Raw genomic sequence first — 20588 nt, forward strand, 5'->3', positions numbered from 1 at the left:
TCGCTTGTACGAAGAACACAACTTTCGCTAAAGACGCTTTAGCAAAATGTACATAGCGTGGGTAACGCAAGATGACGTAAGGCGCATGCGCATTGGGACCCCTGCGCATATTGGACTCAAAAAACGCAGGATCAGCGATTGTTTGATGCTGAAAATCAGGTTCAAAATGCCCGTTCAGATTTGATGGTGCTCGACCTAAACAGTTGGAATACAGACAGAGAGTACTACAACAGGCCCTGGAGTTAGACGCCAGCAAAGTGATGATCACGTGGACGTAGTGATGTTCGATTTTGATTTCGGTAGGGCATGGATATTACACTGTATGACTAGATAAATATTGAAATATGGCCCAAATGTATTAAACAGCATTTCAAATGTGTTCAGATGCGCGTGCAAAATAAATTTTATGGCAGTCGTCTTTATGCGTGGGTTCAAGGTAAACAAACAAGTACAGGAAATTTTATGGATCATAGAAATAAAAGGTAAGGTACCTCACCTACACCTGCAGATGTATATCTTTCCTCAGGTATACAGTATTATATGTTTATAGAACTTTGTGTGGGCAGAATCAAATGAAAAAGTGTATTTTATTTTTCCGTAAAGTACAGTTGAGGTGTGAACTGTAATTTATTTACCACTTACTTATACCTCTCTTATACTCTTATAGAATCACTAAAACCAAATGCACTTACTTTGCCTCCCCCTACCTTTACTATTCTGGATTGAACCCCGTGAATGATAAAGTACTCAGTCGGCCAAGAAGCTAAATAGCACTCATGTGTTTTAACATTTCGACCGTGCTCCTCGATATGACACTCACGGCAATGCTTTAACATATCATAGTACTGTATATTAGGGATCATGGAGGTTGGGACAGTATTGGTTAGGTATAACCAAGCCCAATAGTGCCTTCAGTACGACCCTAAATGCTTCCAATAGATTTTTACGAAATTAAAATATATATTTAATGGAATTTTCTACGGACTAACGTGCCTGCCTGCCTGCCTGATGCCTTCAGGCAGGTGTAACTCAATAACAGCTAAGGCTATGGTCTTGATTTTTTCACTGTTCGACGTTGCTTCATCCCGAGACGTACCTTTTGGCATACCGCAGTACATACAATGCACACATCATGGACTTACCTTTGTCCTCCTTTGTGTCCCATTTCTTATGCTGACAACCCATGGTGTCGATTTGCAGTAGCGCGATACGTGGCTTCTGTACATTTGTAAATGGGAATTGTCTGTATTTTCTGTGGTGACTAGATTGATTGCAGAGGCTCTCACTGTTCTTCCATTGTAACGCTGTATGATGGGCTGAAAGTGAAGTGTAATGGCCATCACTTTTGAGTCAGTAATTTATAGTTGGGGCGTGTGAACCATCCATATTCTTCACGGTGACTGGATTGATTGCAGAGGTGCTTCTCCTACTGTTCTTCATTTGTAGCACTGTGTAACTGGCTGAACATAGCTGAAAGCGAAGTCACTTCACCTTCGAGTCAGTAATTGATGGCTGGGGCGTGTAGTCTCGCATGGCCAGACCGCTTTTTTCTCTTTGTCATTGGGTAGGGAGAAAAAAGGGTCTGGAACAGTTCGAATCCCACACTCGTCTTGGCACTCCCCGGTTAATTCGGGGGTGTTAACCAAAGAAACGTGATGTGTTTTCAAATAGTAGCTGCTTGCGTCAATCAATTACAAGCGCGTATTTATAAACCTATCAGCATCTAAAGCTGCCTTTGAGGCGATAATAGATTGAATCGATTGTTAGTTGTTTAGGTAAGCTAAGTCTTTATTTATTGTTGTGCTGCGGCATTCTTGTTACAATGGAGTTTAAGCGCATGGGTTGCATATTGTGACGTAGCCTTGTGACGTGTCAAGACGATTGTGGGATTCGAACTGTTCCAGACCCTTTTTCTTCCTACCCAATGACAAAGAGAAAAAGGCGGTCTGGCCACACGAGACTATGGGGCATACATTCAGACGAAAACATTAACTCTGGCACCATCCTTTCTTTTGATGTGGTATGTGTGAGTTCACTAGTCATAATAATTAATGTTACAAAAAAGTAAACAAACAAGTATAAGGAATTTTAAGTTCAATTAAGGATCACTGAAAAAAAATGTAGGGAACAAGGGAGGGTCACCCACACCTGCAGATATACTGGTGAACATTTAAACTAATCTGCAGGTGTAGGTGACCTCCCTTGTTTCCCTACTTTTTTTCCTTATACTTGTAAATGTAAAAGCCAACAAAGGCATTTATGGCCAGAGATATATCATGATATCGCCTTCAGTGAGCAGAGTTTTGTCTGAACCTTCTGGAGGAGGTTGGACATGCTCTAAATGCCACCTAAATGTATTGCCCTTAATTCCATTGTTTTATTTGGTATCATACAGTACGATAGTACTGTATAGTAGGAACCACAAAGGAGTAGGCATGGCCCACGAAATGACATCACCCAAAAACCAGTCTCAATTTTCCCTGACGATGATGAGGCAGTATTGGTTAGGTAAAACTAAGCCCAAACAAGCTTTCAGATTGACCCAAAATGCTTTCAACAAGTTGCTACAGAATTAAAAAAATTATCTAATGGAATTTTGTACTGACTGACTGATTGCCTGACTGATGCCTTCAGACAAGCGTAACTCAATAACGGCTAAGGCTACGGGCTTGATATTTTCACTGTTTGATGTCACTTCGGCCCGAGAGGTGCCTTTTGGCATACCGCAGTACATACAATGCATTCTTCATGGACTTACCAGTGTCCCCCTTTGTGTCCCATTCATCTTTGCTGACAGCGAAAAGTATCGATTTGGTGGCAGCATGTGATGGCTTCTGTTCGTAACAGAAATCATCTGTATTTTTCATAGTAGCTACTTTGATAGCAGAAGTGCTTTTTGAACAGTTCTTGATTCGAAATGCTGTATAATGGGTTGAACATAGCTGACAACGAAGTGTAATGGATACTTCACTTTTCAGATGATAATTGATATAGCTGGGGCGCGTGACACCATTTGGTTCACCAGTCATAATAATTATTTACAAAAAGTTAACAAACAAGTACACAAAGTAATTTGGAATGTTCAACTAGAGTAGGGACCATAGCACATCGATAAAAAGTTAACAAACAAGTTGGAGTAGTCCATGATATTAAATCACAGTAAAACAATAAGAAGTGTTATATCCCTACTGTGAATTTCTGTAATGGCATCTTGAGCACAGTAGGGATATAACACTTCTTATTGTTTTACTGTGATTTATTATCATGGACTACTCCAACTTGTTTCAGTACTTTTATTGATGTGCTATGGTCCCTACTCTAGTTGTAAATTTCATATTTTATGTCACGCTGAATAGTCACAATACTGTACTGAAGAATGACTGGGTTTATTGGATATTGAGATCATGCTTCATGTAAAGCTACTTTGTTTTATAAAAAGTGCTTGAGTTCTGGGTTAAACTAACAAGTTGTGGTCTTCACCAGATTTGTCACGTATGCATTCTATAAACAGAACAATGACGCTTCACTAAATTATACCGAGATCGACATATTTACCCTCCTTGATAAAACAAATTTTGCATAATTGGTTTTGGTGGCACTTAAAGTGTGTCCAACCTCCTCTGTGATCCCTTCTGTATTCTGTATTCATAACATTGCCATAGTATCCAAAAAGATGCATAGAATTATGGAGAAATTGGTTCGTGTCTCACAGATTTCACAATTGCAGAAATTTATGCTGGAGGCTATTAAAATGGACGTCACAACAATACGGTAAGCTAATTGTAAGTGTTCTCTTGAAGGAAATATATAGTTGAGCAGCTAGACATCACTGATTAGTCGTTTTTGCAATGTTGGGAGTGTCATTTTGTACATAGCACATTTTCAACTACCATATAGCTGGTAATTTTCGAAGGGTTTATTTTTGAAGAGGCCCTTCTATTTGAAAATAAATTCCCACGTCCAGTTGTTCTTCAAAAATTAATTCCCACAAATGAAAGGAACGATCCAACTTTCGGTAATTCGCTTGTATATTCCTTGAGTCTTAGCTCAGTATTATGGGTAAACTGTACCTACGTACCACGTAGAATATACTATCTATGGTCAGTTTTAGCAAACATTCACGTATCTTCATAATTGTGATGCGAATTTACGTTTATTTGAAATACATCCGGACTTTGAAATATGCACTCTTCTAAATTAAAATCCTTCGAAATTCAAATTTATCTTTTGTGCAAAATTTTCTGCTTTTTAAAAATAACCTGCTATACGGTATGCGATAAGATGGCTCTGATGTTCTCAAGGTCAGTAACTGATACTCTTAACCTACCCCATCCATAACCAGAGGCGTACCGAGGGGGGTTTCCAGGGGTTTCAGGAAACCCCTTTGGATTTTACACACTGCTTGAAACATAAAGAAATTGAAACTTCAGGTTTCCAGAATCTATCATGGAACAGGACTCATTTTAAACTTTTAAATAATAGTTTCTAACATGATAGCAACACTTATAGCATTGTTCTGGTTCGAGATACTCTAATAGAGCAGTCAGGTAATATAAACCTAATATAACAGTCACTTAGCTGTAGTGAAAACCCCTTTTTCAAAATTCCTGCATATCAGGCTATATGGCTAGAAATGGTACCACGAAAACCAGCAAAACCCACAATTACTTCTTTAAGAAAAGTATTGTGTACATTAGGGCTGGGCGGTATACCGGTATTTAATCGATAATACGGTATTTTACTTGTACCGGTATCGATATCGAGCTATAATTTTAATACCGAGAAACCGGTATACCGTAAAATACCGGTGTACGTTTCGACACGTGAGTGATTATGCGCCATTGTTCTCGCCCTTGTTTTCAGAATGTGTGAACTGGTTTCGAAGGAAAACTCGACGTCATTAGTGTGGAATTATTTTGGGTTTAAAGCGGGTGAAGATGGGAAGCCGATTAATTCTGAAAAGGCCATTTGTCGTGTCACAAGCGGATGTACGAAGAAGCCAGTATTAGCAAAAGGCGGGAACACCTCTAATCTGTTAACGCATCTCAAGAGGCACCACCCGAAGCAGTATGCAGAGCTGATAGAAGCGCAGGAGAAGAAAAAGGCGAAGGATAAAAGTTCGAAAAGATCTCAAGGACAGGCAAAACTGAAAGTTGTTGACCAGTCGGCAGCGATATATGGTCGTGGTAGTAAAAGATGGCAAGAATTAACCGACAGTGTGTCGTACTGCATTGCAAAAGACATGATGCCGATTCATACGGTAGAGAAGGAAGGATTCAAAGCGTTACTGGAGCGGTTTGATTCGAAGTATGAGTTGCCTAGCCAAAAATATTTCTCCCAAACTGCACTGCCAGCACTGTATGCCAAGACAAGGGAAGCAGTAAACAAGGAATTAGAAGAGGTGAAAGAGGCAGGATACTTTGCTGCTACCACAGATTTATGGTCAAGTGCTACAAGTGAGCCATACATTAGTTACACTGTTCACTTCATCAATCGAAACTGGGAGCTGCACAGTCGTTGTTTACAAACCATGTTTATGCCAGAACAACATACTGGTGAGAACATAGCTGAGGCTATCCAAGTAACACTGGAGGCTTGGGGCCTTCCAGAAGCACACCAAGTTTGTCTGACTACAGATAGCGGAAGTAATATTATTAGTGCTGCTGAAAGGCTAGAGATGACCAGATTGGCTTGTTTTGGACACAATTTGCATCTTTCAGTAACCAATGCTTTAAAGGATGATCCAAGACTGAGTCGAGCTGTGGGTGTGTGTAAGAAAATAGTGTCCGCTTTTTCCTATAGTTGGAAGAAGAAAAGTGAGCTATCTAGAGTGCAATCAGAGATGGAGCTTCCGCAGCATTCACTGATTACGGTAATATATACAGTGCATACATTTAATAAAATAAATTGATTACAATTGTAAATAGGTACATTATTACATGTTAACAATACTATGACACACAAATATAGTCTACACATATGTTATGACATTTTGTAAACCAAGCATGTGAGTCATGTGACAATGTGGTGTGGTTTCATTAGGACTTTTGGGAGTGGTTGGTTTTACTTGTAAAAGGATACATACACTGGTATTTGATTACATGTGTAACATGCCTGGTTTACAAATCCATTGTGCTTAACAGTGTAATAGGTGTATGTGGTAATGTTGGTACTTGTTCCACTAGTCCTGTGCAACAAGATGGGGATCAATGCAAGCAATGGTTGGGCGGGTTTTGGAACAAGAAAAGGCAGTACGTCAAGTTCTCAGCAACGACCGTAAAACTGCTCACCTGATTGCCACATGGCAAGATATTGAAGTTTTGGAGTCAGTAAACAAAGCTCTTACTCCACTTGCAGACCTAACAGACAGCGTCTCTGGGGAAGACTACGTCACAGTGTCATACATTAAACCACTCTTACATCACCTTAACACTGAAGCTTTGGCTGTAAAGGATAATGATACTACACTAACAAAAGATATCAAGGAAAGAATCAAGTCATCCCTCACAGAAAAGTACTGTGACAACGATGAAATCAATATGCTACTAGACGTGGCTACAACGCTGGATCCTCGTTTCAAAGCTGATTACATGAGTGCAAGTAACGTGGCAAGTGTGAAAGAGAGGATAACGGATGAAGCACTAAATGAAGAGGAAGTTTGTGCCTTGCTGAAGCCACAGTCACAAGAAGATTCTGGTGAAGTCACTGACATTGACCAAACAAGTGAAAATGATCCTCCTGCTAAGCGAAGGAAGTTATCTGAGTTGTTAAATAAAAGCAGACCGAAAGATTTAGTGTCCTCAGGAAATGAAGATTCTAGTCTAAGCCCAAAGGAAAGGATTTCCGGTGAACTGGAGAAGTATCTCCAAACCCTTCAGCTTGACATTGATGACAGTCCACTTCTTTGGTGGAAGGGTAATCAACAGATGTTTCCAGTTTTAGCGTTGATGGCTAAGAAGTTCCTGTGTATATGTGCATCAAGCAGTGCTTCAGAACGCACATTTAGCACATCTGGGAATATTGTTACACATAAATGTACATGTCTAAAACCAGCTAAGGTCAACATGCTGACATTTTTAGCTAAAAACTTATAGAAGAAGTGACAGTCAGTCTACAGTAAAAGCAATTACATATAATTGATCCTAGTATACTGTTTGTTGTTACACTTGAGATAACTAAACATGACTTATTACTATACTTGTATGAGGATGTTTGTATGTGACTATGTGTTGACAAAATACCGAGATAGTTATTTATACCGTGATATTTTATAAAATACCGTACCGACTTAAAAATTTGTGTACTGCCCAGCTCTAGTGTACATGCAAATGTCATAGCCCACACTTTTAAAACCCAAGGTATCATATAGTACGATAGTACTGTATATTAGGGACCACTGGCTTTTCAGGCAAAAAATATCACCCTAAAACAGCCTCACAATACCTTCATGGCACTATGTAACTACTGCTACTACATTTAGGGAAATACTACCTGTGTCTAAGGAAAGAGGATTATCATCAACGTCAGTACCCCTGAAGTGCCCAATATCTCAGGTTCATTCTGGTATTTTTCATCCATAATGCAACAGAAAATTGTTGGAGCAGGTTCTTCATTGCAAATTTAGGAGGAACACCATTACGGCGGTAGTACAGTCAGCAATTGTATGTAAGGTCTTAAAGCAAAAGAGGGCCAGACTCCAAAACATTCCACCATTAAGGGTATGAAATCAGATCACACTTTCTCCATAGCTGCCAAATGCTTTTCATCCTTGGCCACCTCTCCAGCTGCTGCAACAGCCATTCCAGCACAGGAAGCAGAGGAGGAGTACAGCGTATACCATGAACGTGAATTCTTTATGTTAGAATCAGAATTCTTCCTGTCGGATTGTCCACTACTCTCTGACTTCTGTGCCTTGCAGTTCTTGGCAAGGTGACTGGCTTTACCACAATTGTAACACTTTGGAGAGTATTCATGAGTTTGCTGTACTCCTTTAGTCTTCTGTGCAGCTACTTGCCGAGTCTGTTTCTTGTCATAGACTTTCCTATGTGAAGTTCTTTCATTCTGGTAACCCTTTTTCTGTTGTGAATTAGGTAAGTAGTGCCTTCTCTCTGGAATTGGTACCTTCTGCATAGTTGGGCTAGCCACTTTTCTTTGTTCTGAGCTGAAAGAAGAGGACTTTTGCTGCCTCTAGCCAGCCTACATTGTCACTGTCCTCTAGCATATTCCACTCTGGAAGAGCTTGACCCTTAAGATGGCCTGTTAACTGAATTAGAACCTTTCAGAAGTCCATTCATTCCACTCTGATGCTCGCTGTAAAGAGGGTAGTCATTTATCTAAAGTTGCGTTGGGGTTTTCCCAGTGAAATACTCAATGGACAGTGCCTTACTGTTGTCCTCACTCTCTCACACTCTCAGGTTGAGTAGTTTCACTTTCTATCATCAAAGGTAAATTCCTCCATCCAAAAATGCAGTCAAGCGAATTCCAAATCCTTTCATCCACTTCTGATTCATGAACGAGTAGTGCATCTTCCAAAATAAGCTGGACAACCATGTTGGAAGTCAGGATGAAGAATGTATCACCAGAATGCAGCCCATCGTCGTACTGTGTGAACTTTGCCGTTTCTTAAGTACACCTGGATGATCTTGTGAAAGGGCATTATATTTGATATTAACCAGAACATCATGGTGACGAAATCTCATTGGGCCATGTGAGCAGCCTAACAGATGGTCACCAAAGCTATCAGTAACTTTAGTAACTGATAGTTAGGGCATGTGTTCAGGAAAAAACAATAACCCTGGTGCGTTTTTCTATTAATGCAGTATGCGTGGGTTCACCGGTCATAATATATTAAACAAGTGTAAGGAATTATGATTAGGGATCAAAGAAATAAAAAGCAGTGAAACAAGGGACATCTGAAGATATACTAGTAGATGTTTAATCCCTATTTCAGTCATCCACTGGTATATCTTCAGGTATAGGCGACCTCCTTTGTTTAACTACTTTTGCTTATTCAAACTTAAACTTGTACTTGTACAGTATATGTTTTCCACACAGAAACAGTCAAGCTGAAAAAAGGTGTGGCCTTATAAAGCCTGGGTAAAAAGTTGTGAAATCAAAAGTGGTGGCCAAGAAATGGCTGCAATGGTGTTAATGCTAATAAATTTTAATAATGACTGTGTGCATTGCTAGCATTAACATCACTGTAGCTGTTTCTTGGCCACCACTTTGATTTCACAACTTTTTTTACCCAGGCTTTATAAGGCTGCACCTTTTTCACAGCTTGGCTGTTCTTGTGTGGATATCACTTATTTTTGTAATTGCAAGTTCCAAAGCCAGCCTATGGTTGGCATTGACACTTCCTTTTAACTTGCCTTTGAACTTTTCTCCTTACTACAGGAATCGTCAAAGACTGAGTGGCTATATGTATTTACAATGAACTGAATTTTGAAGGTGCAAAGATAACTGGGCAAATTTGACTCATGGGAGATGCCCTACCCTGAGGAATTTTCCACAGCAGAAGTGATTAATTACCATTCAAGCACTATTGAGCTACGAATACATGAAAACAGCGTTTCAACGTGGTTCCATAAATTCCTGCCTGCACTGGCTGTACTTGGCTGCATGATACACTTGATTTTCATAAGTTTTGTAATACTCTAATAGAGCACACATTTCTGAGCACTTCAATACAACTCATATAGTATTTCCACTGATAGGTCTACAAGTTATCTGGAACTTTCATTTATAAGGTAGAAATTAAGTGAGGTGAACAACTGACAGCAGTGGCAGAGTGGTAAGATAGGTGTGGAGGTCCCTGGTTCAAAACCTTTCTGACATTTTTGTACACATTCAAAGTCGTGCATAATTCCGTTGTTCTTAGTTTGATCTGTACAAAAATTGGGTTTTAAAATGTGCTGGAGTATGCTCTTACTGCCCTCCAAATGTGAAGTCAATTGACTAAAGCATGCATGAGTTATAGCGAGTGGAGCAAAGAGAAGATAAAAGAAGCAGAAGATGAAGAAAAATACAAAGAAAATAAGATAAACTTTGAAGGCGCATTTCTCAGTGATGGCTGGGCGGATTCATCTCAAATTTAGAATAGGAGGTGCCTTACCCTGAGAGAGTTGCCATGGCAAAACTGGTTAATTTCTATTAGGGCACTATTGAGCTACGAATGCGTGAAAACAAAATTTTCTTGGTTCCTGTAAAATACACACTTGTCTGTCGTGTGTCTGCACTAGCTGTACTTGGCCTCACAACACATTATTGTGTGTCCTGATCTATATAATAGTTAGACACCAAGACCAAGGGAACTAAGCGATTTAGTAACCCTGATGGCCTGAGGCTGTAGCGTCCCGAGCGCAGCGAGGGCGCTACTAAGGGCCAAAGGGGTTACTAAATCGCTTAGTTCCCGTTGGTCGCGGTGTCTAACTTATTTAGACTATGGTTTAAAGTACATACCTTTATAGCCAGAGCATTAGGGTGGCATGAAAGAGCAATGCAGAACAGCAGAACGGTTTCTTCCTGAAGTCCTTACAGCACCCACAAAAATAAATATTCGACCGGTAACCAGAGTAACGGCTAGAGCTATAGTAGATATGCCACTTAGTCTACTATTTCTCCAGAATTATTCACAGAACACAGAGAAGAATTGTATTACAGTATTATCAAGTACTCCAGTGTACCTTTCGTGTTATAATTATTTTTCACATACAAAATTGCCTGAGGGCGGGTTACTAAATGAACATGTGTAGGTGACTAAATGAGCATGTCAGGTGACTAAGTGATTTAGTAACCCTCTAAATGAGCTATATCATAGTCTAAGGTCTGATATAATACTTTGTCATAAATTTTTGCTGATTTTGTCCGTTTCCATACAAATGAGTAAGAATGTTAAAAGCCTTGCCCACCGTCTACTAAGTAGGTTATTGAGTGAGTTGCTTTATGTAATACACTCAGCTAAAGATACAGTAAGTGATATTATTGTTTTTGCTAAATGATACTCATTGAAAAAATGTCTCTCTTTAAAATCATTTAACAGTGCATATCCAACATTGGGATAGTCACTCTCAGAAACCTTTCTTGTCTGTAAATGCCTTATTAAGTGGAGCTCATATATAAAAGGTCAAACTCATGGTTATTGTGTTTATTTGTTATATTATATGTATGTAGTACATACTATACTAGTGCATATTTACTTCCAACTTCAGTTATATATACAGTCTGTCAATAGTATAAGTATGACTAGTGTTGCACCGATATGCATTTTTTCACATTTACCGATACCGATTATTTGCCTATTCCTATAACCAATATGCCGATATTTACCGATATTCTTCAATTCTTCAGAACAGGGAAGGAGGAGCAGAAAATCACCCAAAGGTTATGTGTATGAACTGCATTTGTAATGATAATGTAATCAATGTAATTAATTGCATGGGCGGCCGACTTTTACAATGTTTTCTACACTTTTGCCACTAACCCCTTTCATGGAAAAGGAAGCCAAGTAGTTGTAAAACATCTAAGCCAGCTTATCAAACAGTGTTTTAAGTAGGACTCCAGACCCTTTGTGAAGAGTGATCAACTAATTGCGTGGGCGGCCAATGAATGTACACAACCTACTATAGCCTTGCAACCATACTTGTACAAACAAACAAACAAGCCAAAACAGTTACAGCAAACCACTTACTGCTACATTCACCACCTTCTTCACTTTCACCTGTTCATTACTGTCATTAACGATTGATTGTGGGTTTGGGTTAATTGGCAAATTATTTCTGCTTCGTAGCCGATACCAATACTTGTAAAATTAGCTAATATTGGCTGTTACCGATACTTCAACCGATTATCGGTGCAACACTAAGTATGACTGTTATAGCTGCAGGTGTAGGCCACACCTCCTTGTGTTATGGCATTTTTATTTCTATGATCCCTGCTTAAATCTAACACTACTATGTTTACTTTTTTGTAACATAATTTATGAATGGTGAACCAGCACATACTGCATCAAAGGAAAAAAATGGCACCACATGTTATTGTAAATTAATTGCACATCTGAATGTATGCCCTCCCTGTACAAATACTAAAACTTGAAGCAAAGTGGCCATTCCACTTCTTTTTCAGCTATGTTTCACCTGTACAGAACAGCATAAGAAGCACTTCTGCAATTGTTAATGGAAATTGTGGATGATTTTCATGGATAGCCACCCATGAATAAACACCAATACAGCAAGAGTGGACACAGGAACAGGGCATAAAGGAGGACAAAGGTCAATGATGCATATTCTGTAGCTGCTGCATTAGGTAAAAGGGCACATCTTGGGCCCAAGCAACACCAATCAAGCCCATTAGTGTTTACCATCATTCAGTACTGTAGTAGGGATGACAAAAGGAAGTTCCTGCCAAAAAATCCACCAAAACCAGCATTACAAACTAGACACAACAATATGCAAGTATTGGTTCACTACAATCCAGTCTATATATGTAATGTATTATGCTGTGTATTTAAAATTTTAGTGCTATGGGAAAGAAAATCCCACATTGGCATGCGATAACAAAAGTAGGGATTTTCTCATGGGTATATAGTACCATCATATTTGTCCATTTCATGTCTATGTTGTATTTCTATCCATTGAGAAGTTATGGAGATCTTGTACTGTAAGTTAGTCTGTAAATGCATCAACTTGCAGACATTACTATATAACCCTCACAAGAGAAAGATATCTATATACTAAGTACTACTGGTGTAGCTACCATTGAGGCAACTGAAGCAACTGCCTTGGTAAAAGCTAGGAAACTGTATTTCAATGAAGCAACTTCAGAACTTCAAAAGATTGAGATACTCTAATAGAGCAGTTGCCTGCCTCCAACTCTAATAGGACAATTGGGTTTGCCTTGCTTTCTAAACTATATATTCTGTCTATGCTCTTGAGCACACTCACTGTATGTGGCAAATAGAACATACATGTAGCTGAGCATATAGATTGTTGTCAGTATGCACCCATAAATTATTACTAAGAGTTAATATTGCATCCTCGGTGTGTGCAGCTGCAGTAGAGTAAGACAGAAAAATTGAGCCTTTTGTTGGAGAGCTAAGAGCTGCTGACCAGAGGATATAGCCTCTAGTTACTACACACTGCAAGTATCGGTTCATTTGTCTACAAGTGCCTGGAAAGGGAATGTTTGGTAATTGATTCATTACTGCACATCTGATAATGTACCAAAAGTATATCAAGGGTTCATTCAAATATTACAAACCCTTGATGTTGTGAACCATTACCTACAGCTATCCAGTAGTGTTTAGTGGATATAGTGTTATTGTCATGTATATAGTGACATATAATATAGTTTGTTACTGGTGTCTCTTCACTTACGTTAGGCCAAATTTTACAAAATTGGTGGCTATAGGTCATACACAGCACCACTCATGATCAGCCTGCATTTATTTCCTGCTCTGCTTCCTGTGCTGGGGTAGCTGCTGCAGCTGGAGAGGTAGCCATGGATGTGAAGCATTTGGCAGCTGTGGAGAAAGTAGGATCTAATTAGTGGTCGAGTGTTTTGGAGTTTGGACTCTGTTTGCTTTGAGATATTGCCAACCGTACTACCCCTCACAGTGGAATTCCTCGTAAACTTGCAAGGAAGAATCTACTTCAGCAACTTTCTGTTGCATTATGGTTGAACAATGCCAGAATGATCTTGTGGTATTGGGCGCTTCAATATTGATGACAATCCCCTTTTCCCTTAGTTGTATTCACTGTAGTATGTAGAGTAAGTAGATAGTTATGTAGTTTTATTAGTTGTTGTACCCTATAGTCTGTTTTGTTTTATTAACTGTTTGTCTGTATAGTTCCAAAAACGTTTTTATTAAGATAAAGTATTAGTATGTGTTGTGTTTTAGATCTACTACTACATAGATAACTGATGCTCAGTTATCTTGATAATCCAGTTAACAGGTCGCCGCAGTTTGGTAAACCAGAGTGCGTGCCTGCTTTCCTGCATGAGGTTGCTTCCATAATATGTCTATCCACATCAAGACAAAAAGTTTATACTAAAGCACCCAGAGTATACTAAGCTTTGTATATCAGTTTTTAATGATAACTACACACAGATAGGTAATGACTTCTTGATGCCATTGTCATATATACTGTAGGCTTTTTCAGTGAAAGTGTATTTTTTGAAGTCTATAGATGACCTCCATGTCAAGCAAATACCAGTATGTGATATATTTTGATGACTGGAAACTTTCACATAGTACAACTACTCATTGTTTGTGGACCCATGGTAGTTAAGTGTGTCACAATTCTTCATGAAAGATACAGTCAGTGTCTACTATATCGCTCAATAGAGCTCAGACTGGCTTTCACAAAGCCATGCATTATTGCAGGAAAATATAAGAGAAAGTGTACCATTATACTAAATATCAAGAGTTGTAAATATGTATTTCATAATGGTCCAAAAATGTAAGATACAAGTTTTACGCCTGAGTCAAATATGCCCAAAATTTTGTCCAAAATGCTTTCAGGAATTTCCCAAATTTTTTACCCATTATGCTCTTTCAGTGTGTTACTATTATGCTTGCATTGTGTTTCTAATTTGTTACAATTTTCTTGGAACATTTTAATCAGTGAATGCTTTATTCACTATAAAGCACCTGCTCTATTTATTAGAGAGAATCGATCTAAGGAGTACTATGTACAATTTCCACTGACTGCTCTATTAGGGAGTATCAATCTATTTTATATTTACATGGAATTAAGCTCCATAGTTTTGAAATATCCACCTAATATAATGCTGGCATACCATTCCAGCCTATTGTGCTTTTTATCATGCTGGAATATTTGACGCAGGCCTAAATACAAGGAACAAACACCCTTACCCAGAGATTAGCACTGCATTGCTGACTTTAAAAAGTGATTTTGTAAACACTGCCCCATATTTTCATGCAGCATAATAACAAGCTGATCTTAGGCTAGTTGTAAGAACCAGGTGTCCTGTTACGCTGCCATGAAGATTCCAATGTTTGAACATTTCAAGATGGCGAGTTCCATAACAACTACCTCCATAGACTTGTTTTGTAAGAGTTTTCTTGGATGTGTTACAGACATCTGGAATAGTATGCAACTAGATAACATTTGCTCTAATGTTTGTCAGAGTTGGACTGAACTCATAAACAGCATAGTAAAAACAAAGTAGTGAAGGTCACTACTAATATCTACTATTTTTATGTATAGACATTCACTAGAAATTTTGTAGTGACCATTGCTACCATGTAGTGATGTTCACTACTATGGTCACTACAAAACAGTAGTGAGTATTGTGACAGAAATTAGTAATGAAATTTCTAACTGTCATTTGTAATGTGTGATTATTAAAGTAGTTACTTATAAGGGTGTGTGATTATTGTAAAAAATCCCTACAGATATATCATCTTTATGTATAATGTAGTTTGGCTATGCCATTATTCGAGCACAGCCATTGAACATCGTTATAATGATGTCTACAATGCAGAAAAGAATTTGTATGGCTATGTCTAGGCCATGAAAAGTATTGCGTGGTACAAACCAGACAAATTTAGTGGCTACATAGTTGTATACTGAGGTTTCATCTTACTATATGGTTTCTTTAAATATCTTGTGCACAGCTGATGTAATTATAGTTAAGGTATGTATATGGCTTTATCTTTGTCTTAATGCAAAACAGAATCACTACACACCATCATACAGAGACTGCATGTACACTAAGCAAAGATATGTGAAGTGTCTGCTTGATAGTACTGACCTGAAAAACAAGTCATTAAGAGTGTTATGGAATGACAGTTGTTAAACTATAGAAAGTGAGCTTTTGTTGTTATGATGCCTGGCATATACATGTTGTATTGTTACTAAACACAAGTAAGTACACTTTGTTATTGCGAGGTATGAAATTACAAGTGCCCATTTATCACTTGCAGGGAGCATCCCCTAAGTGTGTTATGATGCATCCTGTCTTACATGTTTTGTTGCTACAAAATCCCTTCTTAAATTGATTAGTAAATAATCGTAAAACAAAAAATAAGAAACTATAGGATATTATATTTCCAATGAGGCAATATTAGCCTCTTCCAGTTACTCGTAGTGCTAGTATGCCAAACCTTCTTATGCTACTGCTGTTTACGTTAACTTTCTTTCCTTGATATTTTAGTCTATTGAATAAATATTTTTGCCATATTTATAGGAAGATTTGATACATACTCAAAGTGAAGCTTACAATATGAAAGTTATACAGTATAAGATTAAATGACATACATCCCATTACAGGTATGCCTACATGCGGCAACCAGCTTTAATATGGTCATGAATTAAAAGCTCAATTGTCCACACAGCCAGTTACATGAAACCCACCATTAGTCTAAATTTATTTCCTGCTTTGATGCAAATGTACATAATTATGCATGATAACATTAACAGTATATGAAAGCGCAGTTTGTTCCTAGGAGAAAGAAATAATAACCGGAGATGAACTTGCGTATACTGGATGACTAATTGCTAACCATGTGCCACTTTGTACTACAGTTATGCATATACTTATATATTATATATTATACATAATAACTAGCTATAAATTTTATGTCTGCAGGTCCCTAGGGGGATAGTGAATAATTATAAAATATAATGTACTACTCCACAGGGATTTGGTAATACATGCAGGGAATCAGAATCTTTATTAAAATAATTTATTGGAATGCAGAAAATCCCATACCAGTGATGGCATGAAACCCACTACTGAGCAACAACTATAGTCCATGCCAAATAACTGCAATATGGAATCCCTTCTATATACTAACTGACTTTTGGATAGGCCTTGTGACAGGCTTATTCTTTTATACCATGCACATTTCATTGCTGTACATGTGTGTTTATTTGGACTTTCTATGTTGTGTATGGTTGTTAGTCCGTCTAGCTGAGTACTCTTTTACATGATCATTTGAGTCTAAGTAAACTCTTTGATGTTTTGCAGCAATTATTTCCTGATTCAAGTTAAATATTCTGCTTTTCCAATTGTATGTTAGCTATGTATTCACATTACATATATTCAGTATAAATATCAATTCTAAATATGTTACATTTGAAAACTTAAATATTCTGGTATGTCAATGAAATCTAATTGTTTCATATTGTACACCTTAGAAAAACTATACTAGGGATAATACTTTTGTCTCCAATCATGCAAGCAGTGCACAAGTGGTTTGATTTCAGGTATTCTTTGTATTGGTGGTGTTTTTCATGGTGTGATGTCACACCATATTCCCTCACCAGACCAGACAACCCACAAAATTCAGACACAATTAAGACTATATCCAATAATACAATGGACTCCATGATGTGTAGCATGTCATTGACAGTATTCAGGGCCTTTACCAAAGACTGTTAGAAATCCACTTCATCTCTCCAGGCTGTACTATGATTGTAAGGTGTGAAATTTAGCTAGTATCTGGGTGATGTGCATACATTAAGTCATACCCTTAAATGGAGTGGATATCTTGTGCATAGCTATATGCTTTCCAGTGCTCTATTAGCAGAAATTAAAGCAATCAACAATTACAGGCTACGATCATATACATGCAACTAGTGTCAAATACTAATTTGGATTATACTGTACACCTGATGATACTGGAGAGAAGTTTATCCACTCAAATCTCCACCATTAGCTACATATACTGGATGATGTGTTGTGTTTAACATGGGCAAATAAATAGCAAGGGGAACAGTTGCTGCACATCACCTTGTTATTCAAGATACACACTAACACATATAGTTTGTTACATTTTTGGGAGTTATGTATAAGTTGTGATCAACTGAGGGAAAGTAATGAATTTGCTACAAGGAATTTCCTAGTATTGAAAGCCATATAGTCAGAATCATACAGAATGTTTTGATGCAGACATAGAGTATAAGATGAATGTCAACTGAGGTCATTGTTATCCTTCACCTATGAGAAAGCATGGCTTAATTATCCTTTTGTAAAGCTGCACTCTGTTTGACCTTTTTAAAAAAAAAGCTTTTTTGTGTTTGTGGTACGCAAATGGCTGGAGGTGCCTTTTAGTTGGTCAGTATCACAGCCCAAACATGCAGGACAATTGACAATGAAAGTTTAGCAGTGATCCATGGGATATGGTCAGAAGTTTAACTATACATAACTCCATATGCAATATGAGTTGTAATAGTAGGCTGAAAATTAACCTGCAAATCAGCAAAGATACCACTTCAATGCTATTGAATTAAAATTAATCTAAGGAAGGTGGAATGTGTATATGTGTATACTGAGTGCCAAACTAGTATCAAGTTTTAACATTTTTTGGTAACTGTTTTTATTATGGAACATGTTATTTATGCATGTACATAGTCATCCACATGGACCCTGTTCGAAAATAATGCAGTGGTGAGAAGCTAAAATATGCAGATCCCAAACTCATGCATACACCCACATGCATCCACGTGAGTGTCTTTGAAATAACACAATCCACTTCTCCAGAATGATATCACATATCACTCAACAATTTCCTCGATTATGTCACAAAACTAGTCTCATGATGTAAGAGAATACCCTACAGTGATAAGGGATTGTAGCAAATAAATGAAACATCTTAAACCAGTTCAGTATAGTATTAGTTTTACATTTAGAAGTAGCCAACAAAATAATGAAGTTATTGTGTTTTATTGCTGTATTACTACTCATCACTATTAAGGTTAATTCGGTTCCTATCAGGCAAGTAGAAGAGAAGCAGCAACTGGTGATGGTGAATAAAATGGAAGTTGGTGTTGAGCCAGTTAATACCAAAGACAGCGTTGTAAAGAAAAGTAAATTGGCTTATGAGTTGTCTAATACATCTTTATCCAGCTACTTGAAAGATTTGTATGTAAACTTTTTAAAAAGATCATCCCATCCACCAGGAGATCACAAGGATACTGCAACAACAATACGATCCTATAAGAATCAAGCAAAGAGTAAGTTGAGTAGTTATGTTTATTCCAAGTAAAATAATTATAACATCAGCTATTGGGTGATAATAACAAACCACCCCATAGTTGTGACTATAAATATTCTCTGTATATAGGTGCAAGTTGTGGGTATTACAAATTTGGCATGGACAAGGCAAATATCGATGAAGAAGAGATACTTCATGCTGAGTTACGTTTGCTACAAAAGATTTCAATACCAGGGGACTACTATGAGGTCAATATTTTTTACCTGCTGAATAACAATAGTACTGACTCTCCATTAAAGCTCACCTTCAAATATACTGACTCTAGTCCAGGATGGAAAACATTTGATGTTACTCCAATAGCTAAAAGCTGGAAACAAGGCTGGGTTAACTATGGCTTGAAGGTTACACTGAACGAAGGCAAGCGACAACTATCATGTGAAGGTGTGTATTCTTCAGGAGAACAAAACAATATTTTGGATACTGAGCCTTTATTAGTTATGTTTACTCGTCATCACAACAACAAATTTCGAAGTAAACTGTTAAAAGACAAAAGGTTTCACAATACAGCACATGAAAGAGTAAAACGTGAAAACCAGTTCCCTATCCAAACATCACATGTAGCATGTCATCTTCAAAAGATGGATGTAAGCAACACTGCCGTAAGTGCAAACAACATGTACCTGTTGCTCCCCAGGTTGTTTGATGTTGGAGTGTGTGTGGGTCACTGTCCAAGACTACCAGTAGAATCATTAACTGACCATGCAAGTATCCTTTCCCTTCACTACTATCAGACCAGAGGTCATGCTAAGGTACCAAAGAGGTGTTGTGTGCCAACTGATTTTGAGGATATCCTAATGTTGTTCTACAATGACTTGACCCAGGAAAACATCTTTATCAGTGCTCCTGCTAAGGCTACCACTTGTAGCTGTTTATGATATCTCCCTCATCAGCAACAATACTCTACAATTTTTATTGTACTAAATAAGCATCCTTAATGGTTACTATAGTGCATGTTAAGTACATATCATAATAATATTAGCAAGTATAAATATATCAGTGGTGTAAGCGTATGGAAGTAATGCTATGTTTTTGAATGAGTTTTTTTGTAAACTATTTTTTATTGATCTGTAAGTCAAATATAAATACATGCAGCATGTGTAAGCATTCCAAGCTAGGGTAGTTTGGCCTTTGGAGCTGAATTACATTTGACACAAAACTCCTTCGGTAGCCTAAATACTATGTCTTTGCTAAGACTTGATGTTACACTACTTGATAATAACATTCTAGTATGTCATACAATCAGTGATTTACTGCAGAAAGAGTTGATAATATTTTATATGTGTGTGACTACTGTGTCATTTTGCAACACTTCTGAAAGAAAAAGCTTTAGTATTTCAAGTAGGATTGGGCTGCATCCCTCTCAATGTATAAACTGTACACTATTTAAGGTTTCTCCAATGATCATAATATCAAAGGCTTATCGGATGTTAGGCTTATTACGACGTTCCTTTTCAACAAACATAACTGCTATATCCAAGAAACATCTATATATATCGCTAGTTAGATCCCAATTAATGTTTTGTTCAACACTATGGAAACCATACATATCTATTAAAAGATATCA

General features: G+C 37.7%; 3 protein-coding genes across 5 annotated transcripts in view; 2 read left to right on the plus strand and 1 right to left on the minus strand.

Annotated features, from left to right (window-relative positions):
• LOC136261673 (tyrosine-protein kinase receptor UFO-like) overlaps positions 1–11735 on the minus strand; it is a 43500-nt gene extending 31765 nt beyond the window's left edge. Inside the window, exon 1 of the mRNA XM_066055714.1 lies at positions 11690–11735. The gene's annotated coding sequence lies outside the window, so the exon portion shown is untranslated. The remainder of the gene's footprint in view (positions 1–11689) is intronic.
• Positions 98–20105, plus strand: LOC136261674 (bone morphogenetic protein 2-like). Of its 3 annotated transcripts, none has more exons than XM_066055717.1 (3): positions 98–299; positions 18725–18983; positions 19094–20104. In XM_066055717.1, the coding sequence occupies exons 2-3, from the start codon at positions 18773–18775 to the stop codon at positions 19897–19899; spliced, it is 1017 nt and encodes a 338-aa protein (XP_065911789.1). In that variant the 5' UTR covers positions 98–299; positions 18725–18772; the 3' UTR covers positions 19900–20104. The 3 variants fall into 3 exon arrangements, with proteins under 3 accessions (XP_065911789.1, XP_065911787.1, XP_065911788.1); XM_066055715.1 differs by lacking the exon at positions 98–299 and adding an exon at positions 14642–15832 and having other exon boundaries at positions 16666–18983; positions 19094–20105; XM_066055716.1 differs by lacking the exon at positions 98–299 and adding an exon at positions 14642–15832.
• On the plus strand, positions 4690–7305 carry LOC136262166 (E3 SUMO-protein ligase ZBED1-like). The gene is made up of 2 exons (XM_066056325.1): positions 4690–5872; positions 6186–7305. Exons 1-2 carry the CDS (start codon positions 4865–4867, stop codon positions 7092–7094), a joined length of 1917 nt encoding a protein of 638 aa, XP_065912397.1. The 5' UTR covers positions 4690–4864; the 3' UTR covers positions 7095–7305.
• Positions 20106–20588: the final 483 nt, after the last annotated feature.

The sequence above is a fragment of the Dysidea avara genome, chromosome 7 (genome assembly GCF_963678975.1).
Source record: "Dysidea avara chromosome 7, odDysAvar1.4, whole genome shotgun sequence".
In the NCBI taxonomy this organism is placed as follows: domain Eukaryota; kingdom Metazoa; phylum Porifera; class Demospongiae; order Dictyoceratida; family Dysideidae; genus Dysidea; species Dysidea avara.

Excerpts from the sequence above, each read along its gene's own strand:
- LOC136261674 (XM_066055715.1), top strand. The coding sequence starts at position 18,677 with ATGAAGTTATTGTGTTTTATTGCTGTATTACTACTCATCACTATTAAG. Across the intron at positions 18,984-19,093 it reads CTATAAGAATCAAGCAAAGA|GTGCAAGTTGTGGGTATTAC; the intron begins GTAAGTTGAGTA and ends CTCTGTATATAG.
- LOC136262166 (XM_066056325.1), top strand. The coding sequence starts at position 4,865 with ATGTGTGAACTGGTTTCGAAGGAAAACTCGACGTCATTAGTGTGGAAT. Across the intron at positions 5,873-6,185 it reads CGCAGCATTCACTGATTACG|TCCTGTGCAACAAGATGGGG; the intron begins GTAATATATACA and ends TTGTTCCACTAG.